Below are 25,956 nucleotides of genomic sequence, written 5' to 3'. Positions count from 1 at the left end.
AATATTTTATCATCTGATCTGGTCATGTGGGGCATCTGACATATCTGATAAGTGCAACATTAGAGTGATATTCTTGTTGATCAGGGATGCACAGATACTGATAATAGTATATATGGTTGTGTACCTGTACTTGTAAAAGTACTCCGATATCACAATACTAAGCCATAGTACAGATACCACGGTACTGATACCACAGTGTAGGGTTTGGCAAATTGAGTGCTTTAAGAGCTCACTATATATATTACCTCTACCCATTTGTTTCTCCAGGCATTTTAAACTTAGTCTCATTCGGATTGGTTGTATTTGACACTATGTATATTGTGGCTGTATTTTACTGTATTTATATGTTGTTGCCTTTTAACTTGTGAAGCACTTTGTGACCTTTTTGTCTGTGAGAGGTGCTATAGAAATAAAGTTACTTACTTACTTACTTATGACCAATAAGCTGTGATATTCTATATAAATATAGAATATCAACCTGCCTGGTCCTTGTGATTAATCAGAAGATTCTAGGATTCTTTGTTTATCAGGGGATTGTACACACTTCGTTTTGATTCAGAAAAGAGTCAGGTTTATTAAAGTAAGAATTTATTTTACCAACAATTAAAACATGACAAGTTAACTAACATTTACTGTGATAGATGGAACTAGATGTGATGTATGAACATATGTGTGAATGCGATGTTATCAGAACATCCGTATCTAGGAGAGCTGAGTTCTGGATGTAAAAGAATTTGGTTTGCGTTAAGCTATGAAGTTGATTATTATCAAAAACACATCATACGCAATTTATCATGTCTACATACCCACTCGAAGACCCTCGTGATAGATCCGGAATGTCAAAGTCCTCGGACTTCCAGGCACAGAGATCCATAGAAGAACTGCGGCCCCACTAAACCGGTCTTAGAGTTGTCTCCAGGTCACGACAGATGGATGGAACCACGCGTCTGGGACTCTTAAGGAGTCTGAACAATATCAGCTTGTTCTGCAGGAACTGTTGCTGTATCAGCTTCGCAGGTGCAAAAAGGTTTTGACGACATGTCAAAAGCTTTGATGGGTTAAAGAGGTTTTGCTTCAGATGGCCGGTCTGAAGCTTTCTCTAGAACTGAGGAATCACCCAGAGTGATCCAGTTTTAATGTTCTCATGTTATGATTTGTGTAGCCAACCAGAGGTTGACAAGTTTGAGAAATATTACCAAGAATCTCAGAAACACACCTTCTTCGATACCAGAGGCTCTGATCTGGGTAAAGGTCTATTTATGTGTTATGAGTTTAACTTAACCTTACTTTGTTCTTGTGTGAGTGCAAGTGGTGATGACTGTCATATGAACATGCTGTAGCATATTTCAATCACTGTAATCATAACATAACATTCATTTCAAACTTCAATCATTGAACACAGATTAATGAAACATTTCATTATATTATAATTATTATAAGTAGCAATAAAAAACATTTACTTAATGACTATCTTGCTTATAAGTTGTACAAGTTCATATCTGGTTTAGGAAATCCGGCTGCGAGTGTTCCTTATATGGAGGCATGAAGAGTCCTGAAAGATTGGACCTTGAGGAGAGAATGTTATTGTTGATATTTCGTTATCTGTGTTCAGAGCTGCAGAGACTCTGAGCTCCAGCTGGTGGGAGGAAGGCAGGCCGATTTAAAGGGGACACATGCAGTGTCGTGTCTCCTTTTTGACCAGATGTTGAATGGTCAAACTGTACCTAAAACTGACCATTGCTGGACGTTACAACAGTACTGATACCACGGTACTGACACCACGGTACTGACACCACGGTACTGACACCACGGTACTGATACCACGGTACTGATACCACGGTACTGACACCACGGTACTGATACCACGGTACTGACACCACGGTACTGATACCACAGTACTGGCAAACGCTACATGCACAAACACAACAACATAGGAATGAGCTGGGATTAAATCTGTAAGATTCCAGCGACAGGATGGTGACTCCTTGTGAATCTCAGCCTTGTGAACATTTATAGACAGTTTATAAACTTCCTCGTGAACCCAGCCCATTGTGAGGCTGGCTTTAGAGGGGATGAGAGGATGAGGAGAGAAAAGAAGAGTGAGGTTTTTTTTTCCTTTTGGGGGGTGCAAACAGGACCTGACTGCTGCCAGAGACGATTAATCTCGATTTAATTTAAAGAGCCATTAACTACAATCACAGCATTAAAATCCATCACAATCCTGACACCTGGCCCCAGATTACCCCGTACCCGGCACATATGACTGATCGACCTCCTGCTCGCTGCCTTATAACCGCACTCACAACATGTACGGGAATAAACACACCAGACCGTGCGTGTGTGTTAGGGTTTTTAGCCAGTGGAGCTGGTTTTAGTTCTGTGGTCTGTTCCTACTGAGGTGTTTATCTCATAAATAGTTTAATGAAACAAGCCAAGCTCTATTGGTCAACATTATGACATCATGGTTTGGTTTCTCCACCTGATCCTAGGGATGGGATGACAGCACAGAAGCTGTCCACCCCAATTTAACCTCAACGCTAGGACATGATCACCCCTCCCTCCTGTGTACGTACGCACACACACACACACACACACACACACACACACACACACACACACACACACACACACACACACACACACACACACACACACACACACACAAAGCATGCACGAACACACACACACACACACACACACACACACACACACGCGCGCAAACAGAATTCGGACAATAAACTACACAACCAAGTATGCTGCTGTTACTCTAGGGTGGACATGTTTGGATAAAATAATAATGTCATCAGATGGTCGGGGTGGGGTTTAATAGTTGGATGGGGGGGTGTGGGGTGGGGTGGGGGTGGGGGTGGGGTTAAGGTCATGATGCTCAGGGTGACATTGGCTCAGCTTCCACAGGTCACTGATGGCGTCCCCGCCCATGACAGTGATGAACGGCGGCTGCAGAGGGTAGCATCTATTGATGTTGGGCTATATCGAGGCTGACCGTGATGCATGCACTCTGGGGTGAGGGGGTGGGGGTTAAAACAAAAAGAGGGAGGAGGATAAAGGAGAAAGGTTAGAATCACTTCTAAATGTTTAGGACCTACAGTTATGACCGTAACATAAAAAATTAAGACGTGCCAAGAAGAAAAGACTTTAAATGCTCTTATTATTATTATGTAATTGTAATATTAGGGAAGCATTGATGTAAGTTAATACGATTTAAACTTTTACTTACATCTCCACATTTTTCAGAATTTCTTTCATTTTATTGTTTTTATTTGCTTCATTTAGACGTGGATCTAAAGTTTAGTCTAGTGGGCTGTTACTGGGACATCTTAGGACTTGTGTTTGATAATAATCACTAGCTTACCTCTGTTTACAGAAAGAGTGAATGGAAGGTGTAGACCTGTTACCATCTCAAATGGATCCAGTCTTTATAATTCCATAGCGCCTATGTGATGTTGTTTTATATTATTATTACATAACACAATGCCATTTTCATAGAAATGTTAGAATATTTAAGAGCATAAAGTCAAAAACAGCAGCTAAATGCAGCGTCCAGGGGTCAAGGAGAAATTCACTTCATTTTTTCCCGTGTCCTGTCTGCCTGTAAAGCATTTCAACATGTAGGCTTACAGTTATACTCACAGGCTGTGTTTCAACTCCAGCTCTAACGTCCCACCCCATATAGAAACTTTATCAGACTTTGTTTTAATTTTTATCCCAACGGACATGGAGAAAGAAATAAAAGAGGAAGATGGAAGAAGGAAGGAGGATGGTCCACAAACTGAAATTACACAAGAGGTCAAAGAATAAATCAATAGATCTGCAGAATGAGCCAGAGCAAGAGCAAGAGAGAAAGAGCGAGAGAGCGAGAGAGCGAGAGAGAGAGAGAGAGAGACATAAATACGACCCAACAGAGATATCACAGCACCAAACAACATAAAGATGTACAACAGTAATGATGTTTGCTGTGAAGCTCACGGCCAGGGTTTTCCTGGCTCAAACTGAGGCAGAGGTGGTACCATCCTGACCATGCACCAGCACATGCATACTCTGTGCATTCAACTGCCTCACTTTTATAAAGGCTAAATATTACAAAAGGCTCAATAATATGCATTAGATTAGTGTTTAGTTCCTTTTTCCATCTGATATTTATAGTTAAAATATTTTTAAATATTTGATCCACATTTCAGTAACATTTTAGGTTTGTATTAATAACACTCACCTTAGTCAAAATAACACATAAATATATACAGTAAAATATGATGCATTTCATTAACATGCATTTGTGCTGGAAATGGTAATAACATTTAATTCTGCTGCTAACAATGTAACGGTGGCATGTCTATAGTGTACGGGTTGGCAATAATCTAGTTTAAATTATGTTCAAAGATCGAAGCGTTTGTGATTATATACTACAACGGCTTGCCGTAGCCTTGTAGCAGTAATGTGACTCGTATCTGCAGCGGTTCTGATCCATAGTGCTGCAGGATGCAGAATAAACAGGGTAGTGGGGACTTTTCATTCGCTTGTAGAGTTTAGTCTTTCTTAGTTTTACGATCATCATCATATATTTTTCAGTGCGCCACTTGATTATGAGACTGCTACCTGTTAGCTTTAGCATTAGCCAATCTGCGTGTAGCTGCACTTTTGATACCAAACTTTGGACCGGTTCTGCCTTTGTCCCATTGTGTCACAATGGGTGTAGCTAACCTCTCTGAGTTTTCCTGTTTGCAGGTGGGCGCGCCCGGAGAGCAGCTGCTGCGAATTCCCTTATCAGCTCGCAGGGGATTTAAGGAGCGGTGTGACAATTCACCATTGCCGGATAATTACTCACATTGGGTAGTTTACACCAGCTCTAGACCTGTTTTCTAATTGTTCTGCATCCTGTTCTGCCTGTTTTAAGCCTCGTCATCATCTGTCCCGTTCCTCCGTTCTCCCGCCCAGGTACTCTCATCATCTGCCTGTTACCAGCTCGTCAACCTGCACTCTCACCTGTCACTACAAGGAGCCTCTGGATCTCCTGTCCACCAGACACACCGCTTCTCTTGGCCGCCTGCTCTCCTGCGCTCACCTGCCCACTTTTGGAACCGGTGCTCAGCTCCCAGCCTCCTCCACCAGCTACCACTCAGACCTGACACGCCCTCCTCTCCGCGCTCCACTACCTTACTGGAATCCGTAAGCCTCCATTCTATCACACCTTCCCCGTTTGCTTTACATTCCTCATTTTTGTTCTCTGTCTCAGAACGCTGCCAGAACCGTCCTCCTCCGACGTCTCCCCAGCCTCATCAAGCTCAATAAATAATATATTATTTTACTCACCTTGTCTCTTCGTGATTCTACATGTCGTGGGTCAAAAGACTCGATCACAACATGACACTTTGCTTGTTCCTTTATTTTCCTCCACTGCATCCAGATGACCACACTGTGCGCCAGTAAAAAGCATTTTTCTTACACGTAACTTACTTTTGTTCAGTAAAGTTCTGGGGAATTTAGTAATTCAAAGATGTTGCACCAGTGCTACGTTTAAAAATAGACAGACACACACAGACGGTTACAGCCCTGCTACGATATGGAAGAGCCTGGGGGAAAATCAGAACGTTAATAGCACCAACCACAGATATGTACCAACTAGCGAGAAAAGCTATTTTTGATCTTTGTCTGCAGCAGTTTTAGCGCTTTTCGGTGCACCGCTGCTGATCCAGCACCCTGTAGTGGTGCAACGCTGCAACTGCAGTTAAAATAACATCCATATAGCTGAGGGCAGAGTGAAATCAGGCTGGGGCAGCACTAAATTAGCTGGAGGAGGCCACCACGCAAATTTGAATGCAGGAAAAACCCTGCACAGAGTAATAATTGATTCATGGTGTATTTAGTGCCAACCACAGCCCAAGGTCATGTGTCAAAGCACCTTAGTCCATACTTGTGAGAACACCTTGGCACTGGCTCTGTGCCAAGGTTTAGGCGGTTTCTTTGAACTCAAACACACTGATGTAACAGTTTTGTGTTTTCATTTATTTAACACATTCAAACTGAGTGAAAACAAAAAAAAAACAAATTTTTTCAAACATAAAAACATAATGATGCCAAATTATTATTTTAAATCTGTTTTAAGAAGGCAGTGATGGGTCTGGATTAGCTGTTAGCTAATCAGTCCTGGTGGACATAAATGCTATTTCTCCAAACAGAGGCTGTTCATAGCTCAAAATAACTAGTTTTAAAGGACTTTAACCAGAACCCCCGTGTGATGCTTGGGGTTGGGGGGTAGAGGTGGAGGACGAGGAGGCGTCGCAGAAGGACCATGTGACAGGAAGGTATGGCGGGTCATAAGTTACGCTCACTAATGATGATTGATCTGAGATCCTGCACACTCGTTTCCACGGTTATACTGTTGGCCAACAGAAATGAGGATTCACAGCTGAAAAAGATTCATTCTTTTCCTAAAATGCGCTCCGAAAGCCCTCATGTCAACATTAGCTCTTCATCTGAGCGCTCCTCACGGCATCATGGATCACAGCTGTCACACAGGACGGCATCTCTGTCACAGGTGTCTCTGAGGTGATGAACGCACCGAGCATTTTATAAGCAATACCGGTTTAAATGACTTCATCTTACTAATGTACGCAGCGCTTCTATGAATCACGTCTCGTGTTAAATCAGCAGGGAGAAAAACACGCAGGAAGTTAACTTTCATCGAGGGCAGAACTTGAAAGTAATCACAGCAGCACACGGGAGCTTCCTACGGGGGGCACTAAATGAAAAGTCGATGCTTTTATGGACACGCTGATGGTGCCAAACAACAAATACAAACTCGTGTGGATGTTGAGCTACAGCCTGTCAGCTGTTCTCCTGCTTTCTCCTTTCATTTTTTTCTCGTGGTTGAGTAAAACAATCAATACCAAGGGCACATTAAGGTCTGGGTTATATACTTTATTTATATTAGGCAATGACAAATCCTCATGATGCAATGGCTTTGGACGCACATAACCCAGTGCCAAACAAATAAATATCTTAATTCCCACTGGGAAGGAGTAGAGATTGACGGAACAACGGGAAATGGCAAGGTGACAAATCCATCACTACGACCTTTTAAAACAAACGCGCCCACGATTTTGGCCACTTCCTTCTTATTCAGCATTTCAATTATTGTCCTTGCTTCTCTCCTGCTTTCCTTCCAGCTATAACTCACAGCAGGGTTCAGGAGGAGAGCCCACACTTAGCATATGGAGGGCTCGTCGGGATCAAACCGGGAGACGGACTGCCAACGACACGGGAATCTAAAACACGGCGCTACGAATCTGTAACGTTTGATACATGCAAACACACACACACACACACACACACACACACACACACACACACACACACACACACACACACACAACATGTTGTGTGCGTGTGTGTTTGTGTGTGTGTGTCGGTGGGTTTGTGGGTTGTATGAGTGATGTTGTTGCCGGCCTTTGACTTGGAAGGTTGAGGGTTTGAATCCGTGTTAACTTATGACCTGCTTTATCCTCCTGCCTCTGAAACCAGGTGAGCCTGTTTTCATTGATCAGGCTGTTTGAGGTGTTTTATGCTTTAAACTTTCCACCTGCCTCTCAGGTGCTTCTACATTAATAAATCACGTCAGAATTAGAAGAACCAGAATTGAATGGTAGGAATGTCTAAAGGAACTAAAACAGTCACCAACAAGAACCTACTGAAAGAACAGGATTTCTTATAAAGCGCCTCACAAAACCAAAAAATTTAAATATTAACTCATTCACTAAAGTCGTCATTTGCATGTTTTTACTGTGTGGGCATCGGACGAGCCCCCGCACCGTGAGAATAAACATCTCAGCTCTAAAGCCGATCTTCATCCGCGTACGTCACACGTCACGTGATCAGGAAGCAGAAAGTCCATGTGTTAGACCAGAGGTGTCGAACTCAAACTCACACAGGGCCCAAATGAAAGTCTGGGACGAAGTCGCGAGCCAAACTAAATATTTTTGGAAAAAGTGACGGCTAATTTGCACATTTTCTTTATCAACATAAATGCAATTTTGAACCTTTTCATTTGGAAACAAACTTATTTTTGAATTAACACTGAATGTGGAATAACCAAATTACACATGAGCAAGTCTGTTTTAAATAAAACGCACCAGTGGTGTTCATTACTTGTGGTATATTCAGCATTTTTAAAGTCTATTCAGGATTTATGTTTTCTTGTTGTTTGTGACTTTAATTATTCTACAGGTTTTGTTCAGCCTTCTGACATTCACGTGTCTGACTGCTGATGCTCCGTGTGTTTTTATTTCTGCAGTGAAACAAACTCGCCTCACACCATCCAGAGTTTATTCTTTAAAGCTTCTATTAACTCCACCGTGTTGACGTATTGAACAAGTTTCCTCTACACTGCAGGAGTTAAAGTTCACATCACGGAGTAAAAGTTTGGCAGACGCGTTGGTTTATATCTGGGTGGGGAGAGGGAGGGCTTGTGCTGCACACAGACAGCTGCTGTGATCACAATTTGCAGATCATGTTTATTTTTCACGGAGATCAGCCGCAGATTCCTCTTCCGGTCGGCATTCTAGGAATCAAAATAAAAAACTTTGAATGATTCCGGGAAAAACTAACAGTTGGTCCCAGTACCAATCGATGCTCGATGCCCAACCCTAATGAAGATGGTCAGAGATTCCTTTAAAGGAGCTCAGGATGTGCTGAAGAGGAAGCAGATAGAGGAGGAAGAGCAGACACCCCAGCACAGAGCCTTGTGGGACACCATGGGTGAGGGAGGTGGTGGAGGACCTAAACTTGGAGGCGGCCACAGAAAAGGAGCACTCAGAGAGATAAGAGGAGAACCACTCTAGAGCAGTTCCTGATAGACCTACCCAGTCTCTCAGCCTCTCCAGTAGCAGGTGATGGTCAACAGTGTCAAAGGCTGCAGTCAGGTCCAGCAGGACCAGAACAGAACAGTCCCCTGCATCACTGTGAGTCAGAAGGTCATTAGAGACCCTAAGAAGAGCTGTTTCAGTAGAATGAGCTCTATGAAAACCTGACTGGAAACACATTTTCTGAACGTGTTTCAAATCCCAGCGAAGTGAAAGTGGGGCCTGGTGAGAATCTTTGTGAAAGTGTAGAGATGCTGAAGACCTCAGACACTGTCTGGTCCATTCGGGCCTCTCTGAGAACAGACCAGGTTTGCTAAACTCTGGTAAACCTTGTTTTTGAGGAGCTACGGAGATAAATTACCGCTGAAATTTTGGAAACTCCCTGAAGGAATCATCTCCAGCACTTGAAGCCTGGTGAGGTTCTGCCCAAACCGTCCCCACAGGATTTGCTCAGAGGATACCGGCAACAGTTACATCCAAAACCCAGCAGCTGGTACTGGACCCAATCTGATGTTCTGTCCGATCCAAGATCCACGTGTAATGGGATCCCTCAAAGCTGCAGATGGATGGCAAATCTAAGCGGTTTCATCTACTAAAAGAGGACATAAATAACAGGCGGAGGAAGCGGGGATGAGGCAGGGGTTATCACCAGTCTGCCTCCCTCATGAGAGCTTTGCATTAAGGCATTAGTGAAATTAATTCATCTTTCATAAGAGGTTTGAGCAGTATCTGTGATCTATGATAACAACCAATTTCTCACTACGGAGGGGGGAGGAGAGGGAGAAAAAAAGGCTCTGTGACCCTGATAGACTACACAAATCTGCTCTTTTTAAATGGGCCAACATTATCTGGAGTGCTGCTCTCCGGAGCATCGTCCCAGATTCATACTCCGGCCGGGAAGGAGGCATATATCACCGGGAAAACTTTCTGCATCTGCTGGGCCACACACACCCACGTGTGCACACACACACACACTCCACTCATCCTCTTTCATTCTATTACTTTATTCACAATTGTTTTAAATGTTCTTAATAAGTATTGTTTAAAGCGAAACATGCATGTGTGTGTGTGTGTGTGTACGCATGCGTGCACATGCATGTGTGTGTGTGTGTGTGCGAGCATGCACATGCATGTGTGTGTGTGTGTATGTGTGCGCGTGTACACATGCATGTGTGTGTGTGTGTGTGTGTGTGTGTGTGTGTTTGCATGAGAAGAAGACGGAAGTTGGGGGGAGTGTGAATCCATCTGTTTTGCATAAACGTGTGGAGACGCCCGTCGGAGCATGGTTGACGGATGAGCGGGGAGCACGGCGCTGACACACGGATGGCCGTGCACTTTATTACTATATCTGTGCAGCCATGCTCGGCTCTCCGCTCCCGTCTGAGAGCTCAGAACCCAGAAACGCAAACACGGAGGAGCGAGCCGCCCACTGCAAAGCAAGAAACACGAGCAGGACTTTCATGATTCAGATCCTCTGAAGCGATTTGTCTTCAGATCAAGAATCCATCAGCTGAGTTTCCCTCATGTTTGAATAAAAATCGTACTGTCACCTAACATTTTCTCCTGCATTCAGGAAGATAAATAAAATATGTGATGAAATACTTCATCCGTTTGATCAGCTGATTTAACTTTAATGCAGAACCAACCTCTGGAAAGTAGTCCTGTGGAAACTTCTCCTTCTCCAGGGTGGGTGTGCTTTCTAGTGTTTCGGAGCAGGTCTCCTTCCCCACCACCTTCTTAAACTTCTTGGCTAGAGATGAAAGGAAAAAGACAGAGAAAAGTGAGGTGAAAGGATCAAACCCACATTTAGACCCAAATACAATCTTTGGAGACTCTCCAGCAGCCACAGTGCCAGCTGCTCCACCTGCTGGTCAGAATAAGAAACAGCAAGAAGCCTAGAGAGAGTAACCGGTGACGTGCTGATGGGACACGTCATAGCTACGTTCGGAGTAAAAACAAGGTTGTTTATGTTCAAGTGCAAGAATCAGTACACATCTGGGCTCTAATATGAATATAATACAAAAATACTACAAACATAAAAATTACAATCAGGCGAGCAGTTTCTCAATCTCTCCTGCACCAGGACATGACCATATATGGAGTGGTAACTAGAGTTGGGTGCTGCAGATCGGGATGAAGCAGGAAACTTTAAATAAACATTATAAAAGAATTATTGTTGATCTCAACATGAAATTACTATCCTTAATGTATTGACAATCCTCCGGCAATTATAATTGAAACTAACTTGGAGTTCAACTCATTTGGGCTTATTCCAGTCTGCAGGACAAAAACATGATGCACCAAGCATTAAAGGACTGTAGGAAGAGGTTCTGGACTTTTCCTCAGACAGACTCATGATCTGTTTAATACAGAGGCTAAATCCATCCTGGAGTCAGGTGCTGAATAACGAGCGCTACTTCAGCCAAAGTTTTGAAATCAGGGGAAATTTCTCCAAATGAAATAACCAGAGGTTGGTGAAACTGTCTGGAAAAAAAGGAGTTTCCATTTTCCAGATCTGGGAGCGTTCAACATCTTGTGCACTGCTCTGTCACAGATGCACTCCGAGTGCCTCTTTAGCGCGCTAGCCCACAGTCAGCATCGAGATGCTGAGAATGTACAAGTGTCTTTTTTTAAGGAATTATGTGACCGCCGCTATGTTTTCTGTGCGTAAGGTTTAAAGTATCTGCGCACCTGCACGAGTCATTATTAACTTACTCGTGCAAATAAATAAACAAGTGGCTCTTGTAAAAACAACTGTTGAAAGGCCCAGCCAACTGTCCATAATGATTAAATGCTAGCTTTCTAACTTCTGCACACCTAAGTTATTTGAGCAATGTTTATCGGTAAAGTCTGTTATGTCCCTGTTAATCTTCCTGTTTGTCACCCAAACAAATGATGGAAATAATTTAAAGGGATGCTTTGAAAATTTTTCATATTTTTTTATCATTTTTTTGAGCCAGTTTGTGCTAAAATGACCCTTTACTGGGTTAATGAAGGCCACCCAGCCCCTATCGCTGCCTGTAGCCAGAATATCCCACTGGCAGCTTCAGACTGGCGGCGCTCTGTTGGGACTTAGAAGAAAATAGAGCTGACATACCAGGTGCAGCATGTTTCCTGCATGATTTAGATCAGGAGCACAGCTGATTTGTTTAATTTAGTGATGAACTACACCTGTAGACACTAAGGAAGGCTGGGAGACGTTCGAGCGGTTAGATTAAGGTGTTAAGACAAACGCACAGCGAGGAGATTTAGCTTTTGGTTCTACAAATGAACACTACGGGGTGCTAAAAGCAAGTCTAACTGCATCGGTCCCCTTCATCAGTTACTGACTGATGCTTGGACTGTTTTGTGTTGACCAAGTTCAACTCAGTTTATAAAGCGCCAAATCACAACAAGAGTACTATCTAAACATAATGTTTACACATTTAAAAAAGGTTAAAAATTGCCGTGCCTTCTTTAATAACACTTTACTGAACGCAGATCAAAGGGCAGTAACAACACAGATCGCAGTAACGTTTGTTTCTCCGACAGTTGGAGTCCGACTGAACTTAAAAACAACAAAATTCAGGAGAAGGTTAAACTTTTAAATGCAAATTTGGCTGCAGCATCTAACAAATAAGAAACAAGTCCCCATTTTGTTTAGTTGTTTAAAATCGAGCATAAAAAAAATTACATGTACTGGGCGCGGGGCACTATTATTTCACTTTCACACACACGAACGACGGTGATTTATAGCTCGGTCACGTCCTTGTTACCCACAAGGAAAACCAGCATGTTAACCATATACGGTTTGAGAGAGGATCTGAGAGGGGTGGCAACATTTCCAGCAACACTGAAAACCCTCTCAGATGGAGCGCTCGTTGCACTAACGCACACGTACCTACGTGCGACTCTGGCGAGCAAAGGGAATCTCTCCCGGTTGTTGCTCCACCATGTCGGGGGGGTTCTTTAGGGTGGATGCATTCCTCCTGCAGGTAGCGAGTGAGCTCCAGCTCGGCTCAAACTCTCTTCAGGACGGTTGCAGAAGCAGTGCTTGTCCGGGACTTCAGCAGGTCTCTGAGCGTTTATTATTAGTTTTTTGCCGCTGGTGGCAGCTCTAACCCGGCCAAGCACTCTGGCTGCGCAGCAGCTGACGTACTGAAAACCAAAGTGCTCCCAAAGGAGCGAAGTAACGTTTCGTTTTGATACCAGTGCAGCCATCCTTCTCAACATGCATCATTGAGTTGAAACAAGTTCAGTAATCGCAGTGGCCCATGATGCAGCGCGGTGGGCTTCTTCATATTGCGATATTTCATTTTTGCGGTTACCGCGACAGCCCTACCATCCACCACGACTCACTGGGGATGGAGAAGACAGAAAACACACACACACACACACACACACACACACACACACACACACACACACACACACACAAAAAAAAAATAAACAGGTAAACTAGTAGTAGCACATTCAATGTCAAAGAAAGTAAAATGTTATCATGGGAGGGAGAATGTTTCAGTGGTTAGCAGATAGGGCTGCAATGATGTTTGTCGACGTCGACATTAATTGACAATAGAAATAGTCGACAATGAATTTCATTGTTGACGCTATCGCCAGACATGTTTTTTCTGACCGAGTGAGACATCACACTTCATTACAATCTCTGCCAAGAGTCGCACATGCGCAATAGTGTCTCTGCTGAGCGCCAGCATACAGAATTGGCGGCGTCCAACGCAGCAGCTGCGCGTACCAAAACATATAAAGTTTGGGAGCATTTTAGCCCAGACATGGTGAATAAAAATATTACACGCAAGGTTTGCAAAGCAGTTCTTGCGTATCACGGCAGCACCTCGGTGACGCATGAACACTTGTGGAGAAAGCACGTCGGACGGTTGAATGAAACTTGAGTCTGACTCGCCTCGGTAAGATTTAAATAACATGAAAGCTTTTGAATGTTTTGTATTGGATGTACATTTCATAAGCATATTTTTGCTTTTAAAAAAAAGAGAGATGTAATGTTACGCCCAACTGTGCCTGACAAAAGCATTTTGAATTAGATGCATGCAGGGACCTCTTTCCCCCAATATTTTTGTTTACGGTTTTATTGCTGCTCATGTGCCTGCCCCGGTTTACAGGAAGAAAATGTTTCCTTGATTTAAATGCATTTTTTCTTATAAAACACACGTGCCTGTTCTTTAAAAAATGTATAGAGGTTTCTTTATTCATGCATTTATTTCTATACTGACCGAGCACTGTGCCTAATTGGTTTTAGACAGGGCATCGGCAGCAAAGTTCAATAAAAATGCTATTTCCATTGAAGTGCCCACTTTTCTTGTGTTTATTATCACATTCCACATAATTAAAGCAACCTCGTGCTAAATTCAAGAAAAATGTAATAGTTATCCGATTAGTCGACTAACTAACTTTCAATAGTCGGCTATTAAAATAGTCGTTAGTTGCAGCCCTAATAGCAACAGTGTTCAAGCCAATGGCCCCCTCCATGAGGCCACCACAGCTCAGCAGAACATCACCGAAGCTTCTTCTGGGGAGAAAACACTTAGGTCTGGGGCACACTGGAGACACACGCGCCAATCATGTGGTCATACAGGACGCACTGCTGAGCGCGTCTTGGAAAGAAGCGCGATAGTCACACCCCGCGGGACAGGAAGCAGAAAGTGACTCTTTTGTTTTTATGTGATCAGACTCGACGTCGTGTTTCGAGAGACCCTAAGTCATTAAAAATGGGTAAATACACTATTTATTAGAACATTTTAAGATCAATAGTACTTTAAAGTTATTGAAACTGCGGCTGGGTTTGTGCCGTAATACCTTTTGTAAAGTACTCCACAATGTTGTAAACATTATATACAGTTCAGATGTCTTTCTAGCTTCTTTTCTGTATTTGTTTTACAGTTTTCATTTTCTAGTATTTACTGCTAGACTCAGTTTTATAAAATCTGATATATATATATATATATATATATATACTTTTAGAAATTCTTCTGAAGCAATAGGTAATGTCAGAGATGGGACCTTCTAGACTCCTAGAGTCAGACCCTGGTACCGTCGACCCACTCCACCCAGGTTTATCCCCAGAAGAGCCACTGGCTGTCAGCTGCCTCTCACCACCAGCTCCACAAACCAATCAGCAACAAGCAGCAGGAGGCCATGAAACCTAAACTATTTCAGCAGCGTGCACAGCTGCTTGGTGTGGATGAAACCCTCCAGTGACCTCCGCTAAAGGTCACATCCCTGTCCCTTGGGCCAGTGGAGAAGGAGAGGACAAAGCACAGGGTTGACTCCAGCGATATTCAGGAAGGCTCTGGCTGGAAGCACCTCCTTCACAGAGTTCGTTTGAGATGACTTTTAGGAACCACAACAACGTTTTGTGTTTGTTTTATCAATATGAAGAACCTTTCAAGCCCTTTTAAAGTTTTTAAGATTTTCCAGCACCTTGGTAAAAAGGTAAGTGGTCTGTATTTGTATATCGGTTCTATAACCCCCCAAGCGCTTCACAACACAATCAGTCACACACACATTCACACACGGATGGCGATGAGCCATCAGCTGCCCTGGGTGCACTGACGGAGGCGAGGCTGCCGAGCACCGGCGCCACCGGTCCCTCAGACCACCACCAACAGGGTGGGTTAAGTGTCTTGCCCAAGGACACAAGAGCAGCATTCTCTGGCTGGGATCGAACCTACAACCTTCCGATTACTGGACAACCCGCTCTACCTGCTGAGATGCTGCTGTCTCTACCACTGTACCTCACAGTAGAACAATGGCTACGAACACTTTCAGTTCCAGTTTCAAACATCCATCCATTTTGCTCCACTTAACCCAAGGTCAGATGGCTCCTCTCGATGTGGAGGAGCACCAGGTCTACTCCGAGCCCCTCCCGGATGACCAAGCTTCTTACTCTATCTCTATGGGAGAGCCCAGCCACCCTGCACAAAAACACATCACGGCAGCTTGTATCTGCGATCTCGTTTTGGTCACTACTCAAAGCTCATGGCCATGAGGGCAGGAAGGTAGATCAACCGGTAAATCGAGAGTTTCACCTTCCAGTACAGCTCTCTCTTCCCCAAGACAGACTGGCACAACGCCTGCATCGCATCACCAATCCTGACAGGTTTTGTTTCAGACATGAAATTCAATTGAAGGGCCCCCCCACCCCCACCCCCCATATAAATTGAAACATTTTCAAAGGTTTCAACCTTCTAAACAAAGCCTTAGCATGGACCTGTTTCCCAGAGAGAATCAGTTGTAGAGCTAGTAAAGATGGCTTTAGAAAACGATCAGGCAAAAACATTACAGCCCGTTTGCATGTACTACATCTGGGTTGTTGCCATGAGGAGTAAACAGAGAGTTTGAAAGAATAAAACATCTAACTGTATGAGGAGCGGTCACGTCGCCTCCTGACCCCCCACCCTCGTCTTCGTCCTGTCCTTCACTGCTAGTGCTGACTCGGTGTCTAATGGGACGACAGGCGTCTCCACATCTATATCCTTTCTTTAATTAGAGGGGCTGCCCAACCCCAGGGCCCTCTGACACCCCGCGCTGATGAGACGTCTCTAACTGCCCAATAACGTCCTAACGCCCTGCTTCTCACCAAGACCGGAATTGTATGAATTAAATCCTAATATTATTAATAAGCATTACCTTCTGGCCCAGGTCCCCCGACTCATCTCCAGAGCCAATCTCAGAGAATCGTCGATATAATGGGCTGTGTGTGTGTGTGTGTGTTTGTGTGTGTGTGTGGGGGGGGTGGGGGTGGGGGTGGGGTGGGGGTCCCGTGTTGGAAGGAATGTCTCACCTTTGAAATCAAACTGGTGAAGGTTTTTCAAAGAATCATGGATGAAGTAGAAACTTCCAAGAGCCTGCAAGACAAGACAGAGGGTTTAGTAAAATTCCTGCTTTCTACCAGGAGTTTTTATCTTCGTAGGCATTTTAGGGAAAGGAGAAAAAATAAAAACTTATTAAAAATGATCCAACGAATGAATCAAAATGTCAAAATAAAAGCAGAAGCAATGAATACTGAAGTGACAGACTTATTTAAGTCACTGAATCCAGAAGCTCTGAAAAGATGAGAATGTTAAAATAATTACATCAGATAAAAATCTGTTTTTAAATACATTTAAATATTATTTAAAATTAATAAATGTCAACTCCAGCTGAAGGAATCAAACCTGAATCTGTTCAGTTTATATTTAAAAATTTATTTGAGGTTTTGGTTCAGATTTTACTGGATAAGCTAAAAAATAAAGTCTCTAATCCCACTTCCTTCAATTCTTCAAAATAAAAGTCTTAAATACTTCAAAAACACCTGAAGCTTTTAAAACTAGTTTATATGTAATAGTGCCACGTAGGTCACTAGTTAGTTACTCAGTTTGTCAGCGCAAGGAATTATGGGTATTGTGACTTATTTACTCTCGAAAGAAGAATTTTATTTGTGAGAAAGTTTGTTAATCTGTTTCCTGAGTATTTTTCTTTACTTTTGCTTTAAATTGCTCTGATTTTATTTTGGGAATCATCACTTTTGAATCTGAACAATGTGAGTTTAAAGAATTCTGTATTTGAGTTTAAATGAAGCTCCAAAGCCAAAGTCATCCTCGCTGCACTGAGACGAAAACGCTCGACGCGGATCGGAGAGCCGAGCCGGCGTCAGACCCATTCAGGTCCACACGCTGCTGCACAACAACAGGTGCTGCTGGTACAGTACACATAACCCGCTGGACTCCTCTAATGTGGCACGTCACCAATTTAAGCTTTCAAAGGACACACTCAGAAGGACTTTTCAATGTGCAAAGATCTACTTCAATAGGCTTAAAATCTTAATTTTCCCAGTGAACAACCAGGAAACTTTCCCAGTCGCTGGACGAGCCAATCAAAGTGTGTGGGAAGAAGTGAGCGTGGAGCAGAGAGGATTTGATGCGGTTCACACTCCACTACCCTGCTTTCTGTTGGCCTCTTTACATTTAGGGCAAATGGAGGCAAAGCTCCAGCTCAATCCCCGTCTGAGACGGCACAGACCTCGGGCTCAGGATAAGTCTCCGTCTGTGTCCTCCCCTCCAACAGTAGAGCAGACTCACGTTCCCTCTGAGGAGTCCCGCCAAACAAATACAGGACTCAGGAGAAGTGGTGAAGTGACACGAAAGGAGGTTGTCTCTGCATCCAGCGTTTGGGTTCTGCACTGTTTATGTGCAAAAGCACATCTTGAGATTAAACATCTGCTGGTTTGTCAAAAGCACAAACGTGCGGTTCTGCACATCTCCTTCGGCCGACATAAAGCCCGGCACACATTTAATTGATGAGAACTGCGGCTGGTGGCCCGGACCTCCGCCACGCTTCCTTCTAATTCCCTCTGATGGGGGTGTGTGTGTGTGTGTGTGTGTGTGTGTGTGTGTGTGTGGGGGGGGGGGGGGGGGGGGGGGGGTAAAGTCAAGGTCACAACTTCTCATAGTGAGAGGATGGATTCCAGGAAGGAACCTGGCTTAGTTTATGTAGTCCCTCACCTCAGAGACGTACAGACTTTATGCAGCCGGGGACAGAAGAAGGAAAACCAATATTCACGCATGATTCTGTGACTTTTTGATTTCTTAATAAAAAATGTTTTAAAGTTAAAATAAAAATGTTCCTGTTAATGTTTAACTCAAGTATGAAAAAGCTGAAGAGCTTTAAATGAAAAATATTTGGTGAAGAAAAAGCAGGAGGAAGAAGATCTCTCTAAACTCCTCTGATCCTGAGCCAGCATCTCTCTGGGATCAAACGTCAGTGACGAGTCTCACTGTGGTTACGAGGTGTTCACCACACTTTTAAACATCTTCAGAAACAAAGTGCACATCAGATTTTCTTCTGAGCATCTGAAGCTTCTCAGTGTCTGAAAATCCATAAGTGCAGAAAATGTGAATCAACTTTGGGAAAGGTCGGCAACAAAACACAGACGTCTGAAACAGATCGGGACTTCATCTCTACAGAGTTGTGTAAAGTTTCCAGCGTCCTCGTCGTTTCACTGAAATTATTGTGTTCTAGAACCACAAATCCACACGTGGGAGAAGTTTGACAACTTTGGATCTGCAGAAGATGTTGGAACCCAAACTGTGACTGATGACAAACAAAGAAGAAAGAACCTGAGAGCATAAGAGACCCAGTGAATCAGATTAGGACAACAGAGCCAGAAGGTCCAAAATTCTTCTTAATGACATCAAAGGACCTGGCCATAGCCGAAAACTTTCAGAGTTGTCATCAGTACAGACGTCTCACCAGAACCCACGTGTGCAGGTTCTGGTGCTAACAGATCCACTCATCTGCTGTGCTGAACAACAACAACAATAATATTCATAATAATAACAATAATATTAATAATAATTACAACTATAGAAATAATAATAACAATAATAATAATAATAATAATAATAATAATAATAATAATGACTATAACAACCATAATAATAATAATAATAATAATAATAACCCTGAGTCCATCTGTGGCTTTTGAACAATCACATTCATTTTTTATTTGTAATTATGTAATACAAAACCATACTGAAGGTTTAGTCTATGTGGTTGTACACCAACAGGTGAAACAGGAAAAACTAGAATCTGGTGTAAAACTTCATTTCTGTCAGTAATCCAGCCTAAAAGGTGAGACGGACTCACTCCAGGCGAATCCAGATGTTTCAGCTGTTCTAACTGTGATGATTATGGCGTACAGCTGATGAAATCCCCAAATTCAGGATCTCAGATAATCAGATTATTGTGAAAAGGTTCAACCTTCACACTCTGATCAGCTGACGAACCCAGAACAGCTGCTGAGGGTTCCTGAGCCTTTAGATGGACTCTCAGCCTGAGGCTGAGCAGGATATGAATGGACTTAGCTCCAGATTCTCATTGCTTGCTTCATCTGAGTCGTATTTTTGCCTCAGAAGGAACACCTCACAAGTCCTTGTGAATCACTGATCAAAGCAATGATAAACAACTGTCCTTAAGTGGCTAACCGTGTAATCACAAAAACCTACTTAACCCTGATAAATATTCATTAGACGCCGCGATGTGGAGCCGAGCAGCTGCTGAACTCCTTTCCTGCTCTCAGCCTGCATTCTTCATGGAGAAGCTATTATATTAGCAGGGAGCAATTAATCCATTTCTCTTCTCACACGACAGCCTGAAAATATTCATTACGGCCGGACTGCGCTGACAGGCCGCGCTTATCTTCTACCAGTGGCTTTACAATAGCCTGACAAGCGTATGTTTGTCACGTCCCTCTTTATTGATTAGCTGCCAGATTCACTTGATATAATTAAAAGATTATTTTACATATTTATAAACCTGACTGCCATGGTGGCCACTTAATTTTCCATTAGTAAAATGCAGTCTATTAAGTGTTCGGTGAGGGCTGCAGGGAGGCACGGGGAATGAGTAATCACAGTAATTGTAGACAGAAAGACAATAACCGTGCCATAAAAGCTGCAGGTTTATGACTTGTTCTGGCGAGGCCATCTCTAATCACAAGTCATACTGGCTGCTTCAGATAAGGACACACCGACACCGCGCTCTGTGTGTGTGTGTGTGTGTGTGTGTGTGTGTGTGTGTGTGTGTGTGTGTGTGTGTGTGTGTGTGTGTGTGTGTGTCTGACATTTCCAAAACCGCAGCAGGTTGGGGCTGAAGGAGTCCCAATAGACTGCCTGGTGGAAGATGGAGACTGAAGTACCGAGGCTGCATACTTTGGCTCCGCTGAATGCTTCATCAATACCGAAGGCTGCTAAAATCGGTCCGGCCGGGACCAGAAGCCGGAATTCTCTGACCCCTGCATAGATTTCCTGTGTTTAATGTGAAAAACGAGCTATAAAGAAAACATAAAAGTAATAATTTTCCCTCAAGGTCTCACCTCCAATCTGTGCTAAGCGAGCATGGTCTGTCCCAGGAGGACAGCGTCCAACCTCAGAGGGTAATGAGCTACCGTCCTCCAGATGCTGCTAAAGTTTAGAGGAAGGGTTTAACGAAGACGGCGATGAGAATGAGCCCAAATGGACCACTGCTACTGCATTCTGTAGGGTTTTTAAAATATCTCCCTCTGGTCAGTTTTCCAAATATGAACCAAAATCCTGTTTTGTTTCATCTTTCCACCAAAAGAAGAATTTTCTAAAATGACGAACCTCTTAAATCTGGTGGGAGAACGGCTGACAGGAGGGATGTAGGAGTTCAAGCAGAAGTTAGGTTAGGGCACAAACTGGAGAAACGTAACGCTAAAGCTTCATTCTCCAGAACAACGCTGTTTATATTCATGTTTGAAACATTTATGGTTTTACTGTTGGCCTAGAAGGGCTTGTGAAGTTTTCTCATTACTGATGTGATCAAAGTCATTTCAGGGACTTGTAATGTCATTTTAGCCTTTATTGTCGGATGAAAGAAGTAACAGATAAATATTAGTTTGTAAAAGTTAAAACAATAATAATATTAAGATAATCACTCAGACTAAAGTCAGGTGTCTTCTCCACCAATCATCTAACAGGTTAAAGGCATCGGCCATAGGCTAAACTCCTCTCAACATCATGTGTAAAGTATTAAAACCTCAGATGAAAAAGGTTTTTGGATTTTCACGGCTGAAATTTAAAGAAAATCTGATGTTTGTGACTAGCGGTGGAAAAACACAAACTAATTTCCGGTCTAAGCCCTGGATAGCTGGTGACGTTCCACAAGGAGATCTGCTGAAACAGCTGTAGTAAACAACCCGACTCCGGTGTTTCTGCGTTAGCGTTAGCAGAACGTGTCATCAGTCAGATGTAGCTTCTGAAGCCTCTGCTAGTCGGTCACATTGGTTTTTTCTCTGGGATACGGCGACCAGAATATCGGATATGGATATCGGATTACCGGAGAAGTTCAACCGAACTCTGACCCCGCTAGCTGGATATCACTACCGGAGGTGCAGACATGTTTTAGACCGTTTGACTCAGAAGACCCGGTTTGGACACCGGGGAGGATTCTGTTCATCTTCAGAACCAAAATCAGTTCAGTTTGTTTACTTTTGTTAAATATTTCATCTCTGTGCTCCACCAGGAGCTCCCAGCTGACTCCAGGTCTTAGCTCCATCATCTGTCCCAGTATAATTCAGTAATCTACAGATAAATAAATAATGTGCAGCCAGTTTTACTGCTGCATGTGTGTGTTGATGTAACTCTGGTAATATTTAACCGATAATTTACAAGATTAAATCTTCCAGATGATGGAGGAACTCGCTAGCTTGGCTCGTTGTTTGCACTAATCCAGGATGGCACAGAGGTTCTGCCGGTCCCAGGAGGATGGTGTTGAAATATCGAGATCATCTTTTAGATTATATCTGTGTGTGTGTGTGTGTGTGTGTGTGTGTGTGTGTGTGTGTGTGTGTGTGGTAGCTTTCCTAAATGACTTGTTTTTCCCTTACCGGGGCTAACACAGTTAGCAGTCATGCTAATGGGACTCTGGAGTCCAGAAGTAGTGGTGCGGTTCCAGATGGATTTATAGATGTAGGTTATAATTTTAGATCAGACCTGTTATTAAAAATGCGTGTAGGACATGGACATATGGCTCAGACCTTTTGCTGCAGCTGTAAATGCAGTTTTCTGTAATAATTAAGAGCACAACACTAAATAAAATACAATCATTCACAATACAGCAGCTAGCTTGTTCTACGTGTTGGAGTGACGTATGCAGAATACAGATCTTCACTGTCTGAAGGAGAGGATTTGGATTTTCTGTAATGATTTATGACAAAAATCCTTAACATGAACCCAGTTCATATTTCTATAGATGGTAAAGTCTAGTTATACTGAATTTCTACCATTTTAATGTTGAGGCTGGCCAATGGCTTTAAATATCGTTGGGGTATAACATCATTCCTGATTTTTTATCTGTTGACTTGATGGTCGATCAGTCAACAAGGGTTTCCTTTACTCCAGATTTAAGTTTCCTGGAGGCTACAGAGGAAAATCTGAGCGGCAGCAGCAGAAGAGTTTACATTCACAAACATGGCTGTATCTGTGGGCAAGTCATTCCACCCCCACCTGCTGGTGGCGCCTGTGTACAGCATGTGCTGTGGCTATGATGTAGCTCACCACTGCCAGGGTGTGAATGGATGAATGACTGCAGTGTAAAGGGCTTTGGAGTCCTCTGACTTGGAAAGATGCAACACATGTGCGGGTCATAACGTGTACGCAGAGGGGAACCAACTCACAACACAATGTTCAAACACCATCACTATCGCTGCCAAAACTTCACTTCAGAAGCCTCAAGTCCAAACGTGGGAAAACACTGGCCCATGGAGCAACATATTAAAAGCTGATCCCAGACCAGCCAGGGATCATTAGGATCTGGGCCGGCTTCAGATCCCATCAGGGAACGAGAAGCCTCAGACGGCCCCGGCAGCCACATCTGTTCACCAAGGCCTTAGGCATCAGAGTCTTGAAGGGCAGTGTCGAGTATTCATCAGCAGCTGGGAAAGCCCGGCTGGAAACCCGGGACAAAACTCTCGTTAAAACTTCGTCTGCCAGTTAGTGTGATCCAAGAACGGCCTGAGTGTTGGAACCACCCATCTCGTCCTGAGCTGGGGGACTGTTTTCTTAATAAAAACATCCTTTAAAAACTGTGAAATCTGCTGCTTTAGGCTGCAGCTGGTACCTTAGTGGTCTTACAGCCAGGGGGTTGCAGGTTCAACTCTCGGCTGCAGCCCTTTCACAACACCAGTTAATCAGACGTTTTCTGTTCGTGTCTCTACGCCGTGGGTCTATTTAATGGCTGACCATCTGAAGTGATGACCCCCCATGGGTTATGACATCATCAGCTCTGGTGACTTTCAAAGCTTTTGTGTTTCCGGGCTTCCACTTCATTATTCTAAAATCTCCCAGAATGCAGCACAGCACACGCTCATAATTGATCTCAAAACCACTGATTTTATTTTCTCTTGGGGCAAATATTATGGATGGGTCTAAACAAGGTATAATTGGCCAAACACATGGCAGCACCTGACCTGCCAACAATCCAGACCCACTCCCAAGGTTGGCTGCCTCCCTGGGAAATATTGTGCATTAATTTCATTTAGTCTCCCCTCCAACATTCAATGGTAGAAGTTAATTAAATTGCTTGTCCATTGTGTTCATCCACTTACAAAGTTAATGATATTGTGCAGGGGAATTAAAGAGCGTTTTATAAAGCGCATGGGATGGGAGCTGGCAGGCACTACATTGCCCAGTTGAACCCTGTCAGTCGGCGGGCCTCTGGACCCCCTAATTAGCAGTGAAATGGATGCTTCCATCTGCCAATTTTCTGCCACGCTCATCAGTCGTGCAGCGGCTCCTCTAACCTGCCCGGCAGAAGAGTCTAAAGCAATAAAACCATCACAGCAACAACATTCATCAAATAAAAAGAAGAACGTGAGTACGAGTGTACGCGATACGACAGACTCTCAAAGAGCTGCAATGTAATGCTGATTTCTTTCTTTTTGACCACATCGTTGGCCTCTTCAGCATAATTCTGATGGAAGAGTTTGATAATTTTGTTAAAAATGTTCCCCACACAAAGTAATAGCACCTCGCCTCCGTTTCAGAAAAGTGGTCTGAATAAATGTCTGAGGATAAAGCAATAAGGATGAAAAGTGGCGCCGCGAGTGTTGGTGTGATCCGCGCCGTACATCACACCGGACTAAAACGTCTGGATTCATCGCCTCTTAATTTTCAGAAAAGGTAGTGGTGTCTGTTTTTTAAAGGAGATAATGATTAATGCTGATGTTTATTCTACTAAAAACACACCGCAGCTTTAAACACGCTCATAAAAAGCAGGATCAAAGTAAATGGGATTACACCTGAGGGGCGTCGACCTTTTAATGAGGCGCTGCACAGTCATCGTTTGAATATTTTCTATTCTACATAAATGAAAGTAGAAGTTTTTACTTGTATATCGATGAGGAGGTTTGATCAGGCAGTAAAGGTTGACCACATTAATAAACATAACTTATGGAGGACTCAGGGCATTAATGCACCATCAGAAGTATGGAACCAGGTCCATCAGATCAAGATGTTGATCTGCTGATTCGGTTCCTCTCATCTCATTAAATCCATCCCATGTTGCTAACAGACACAAATGGCTGATTCTCGTAGTTTAAAGGATATTTTGCTCATTTATCTACAGTAAAGGTCATGCCCGCCAGTGATATCACTCAAAGTGGGTGGGGCTTCTAGAAACAGGTCAAGGTCATCTGACCAAAGCAGCAGGCTTTGTCCTAATCCAGGAGCCGTATCCTTCCAAGCCAGATTACGTCACAGCGAAGCGACAAAGGTGTTCAAACCTCAAAAAGCATCCTCATATTCCTCCGAGGTCAAGGACAGGTCTGGTGAATCCTCGTTAGCAGAGGCTACATCACGGTTAAAAAGCCCAACAGGAGATACTTGTGCTTGTAATGGTGGATGAAGCGGGAGAGGATGTCCTTTTAGATGTTTGTTATTAAAATCCACGTGATGTTGTCATCTCCTCATGAAAAACACCCAAAAGTGGTTTTTGGCTTCATGCATTTTCCTGTCTCAGCTGCAGGTCCACAGCTGGATGGGGTTTCTGCTGCATCATCGTTGTCCCTCTCCTCCCCATCCAGGTAGTCCGGATCCCTCCCCCCTGGACTGTAAAGACTAAAACCATCTCTAAATGTAGCTAGCAGGCTGCTTGACCTCCACAGCTGTGAAGTGATTTCTTTCTTATCCAGTCTGTACTTTAAATGAAGCCTAGAACCCCAAAATGTGTTTCCGTCTGTGAGAGGAACAGGATCCTTGTCCAATCTTCCTGAAGAAGAGCGCATTCAGCAGAAATGGCCATTCAGGAGCTCTCAGACACAAGCCAGAAGTGGGGGCTGAGTGGAATGCATCAGCATGGATCTGTGGCCTCCACTCTAGAGCATAGTGGAAATCTCATGGGATTGATCCAATCCAAACTTCTTATTTCTGGGTTGAAGGACTGGCTCTGGAAAATAACTTCTATTTCATAAAAATGACGTAACTAGTGCCACCGGTAATGTTTTATCTTGTATTGGGCCTACCGTTGCTCTGGAAAATAGCAGGATCCTCCATTTTGGGACTGTTTG

The 25,956-nt window shown here is 43.4% G+C and overlaps 2 protein-coding genes across 3 annotated transcripts in view; one reads left to right on the top strand and one right to left on the bottom strand.

The window, feature by feature from the left end:
• LOC139062058 (spectrin alpha chain, non-erythrocytic 1-like) overlaps positions 1 to 25,956 on the top strand; it is a 610,856-nt gene that overhangs the window by 351,343 nt on the left and 233,557 nt on the right. The gene's annotated exons all lie outside the window — the stretch shown is intronic.
• The window catches only part of LOC107375791 (inositol polyphosphate-5-phosphatase A), a 302,051-nt gene that overhangs the window by 90,574 nt on the left and 185,521 nt on the right, over positions 1 to 25,956 (bottom strand). For both annotated transcript variants that reach the window (XM_070542253.1, XM_070542252.1), the window contains exons 5-6: positions 16,675 to 16,738; positions 10,523 to 10,626 (exon numbers count right to left, since the gene is read on the bottom strand). In XM_070542253.1, coding sequence (XP_070398354.1) covers positions 10,523 to 10,626; positions 16,675 to 16,738 — 168 coding nt within the window. The remainder of the gene's footprint in view (positions 1 to 10,522; positions 10,627 to 16,674; positions 16,739 to 25,956) is intronic.

Source organism: Nothobranchius furzeri, chromosome 12 (genome assembly GCF_043380555.1).
Source record: "Nothobranchius furzeri strain GRZ-AD chromosome 12, NfurGRZ-RIMD1, whole genome shotgun sequence".
NCBI lineage: Eukaryota > Metazoa > Chordata > Actinopteri > Cyprinodontiformes > Nothobranchiidae > Nothobranchius > Nothobranchius furzeri.
Note: the sequence above shows the minus strand (reverse complement) of the source record. Positions and strands in the feature narration are given on the sequence as shown.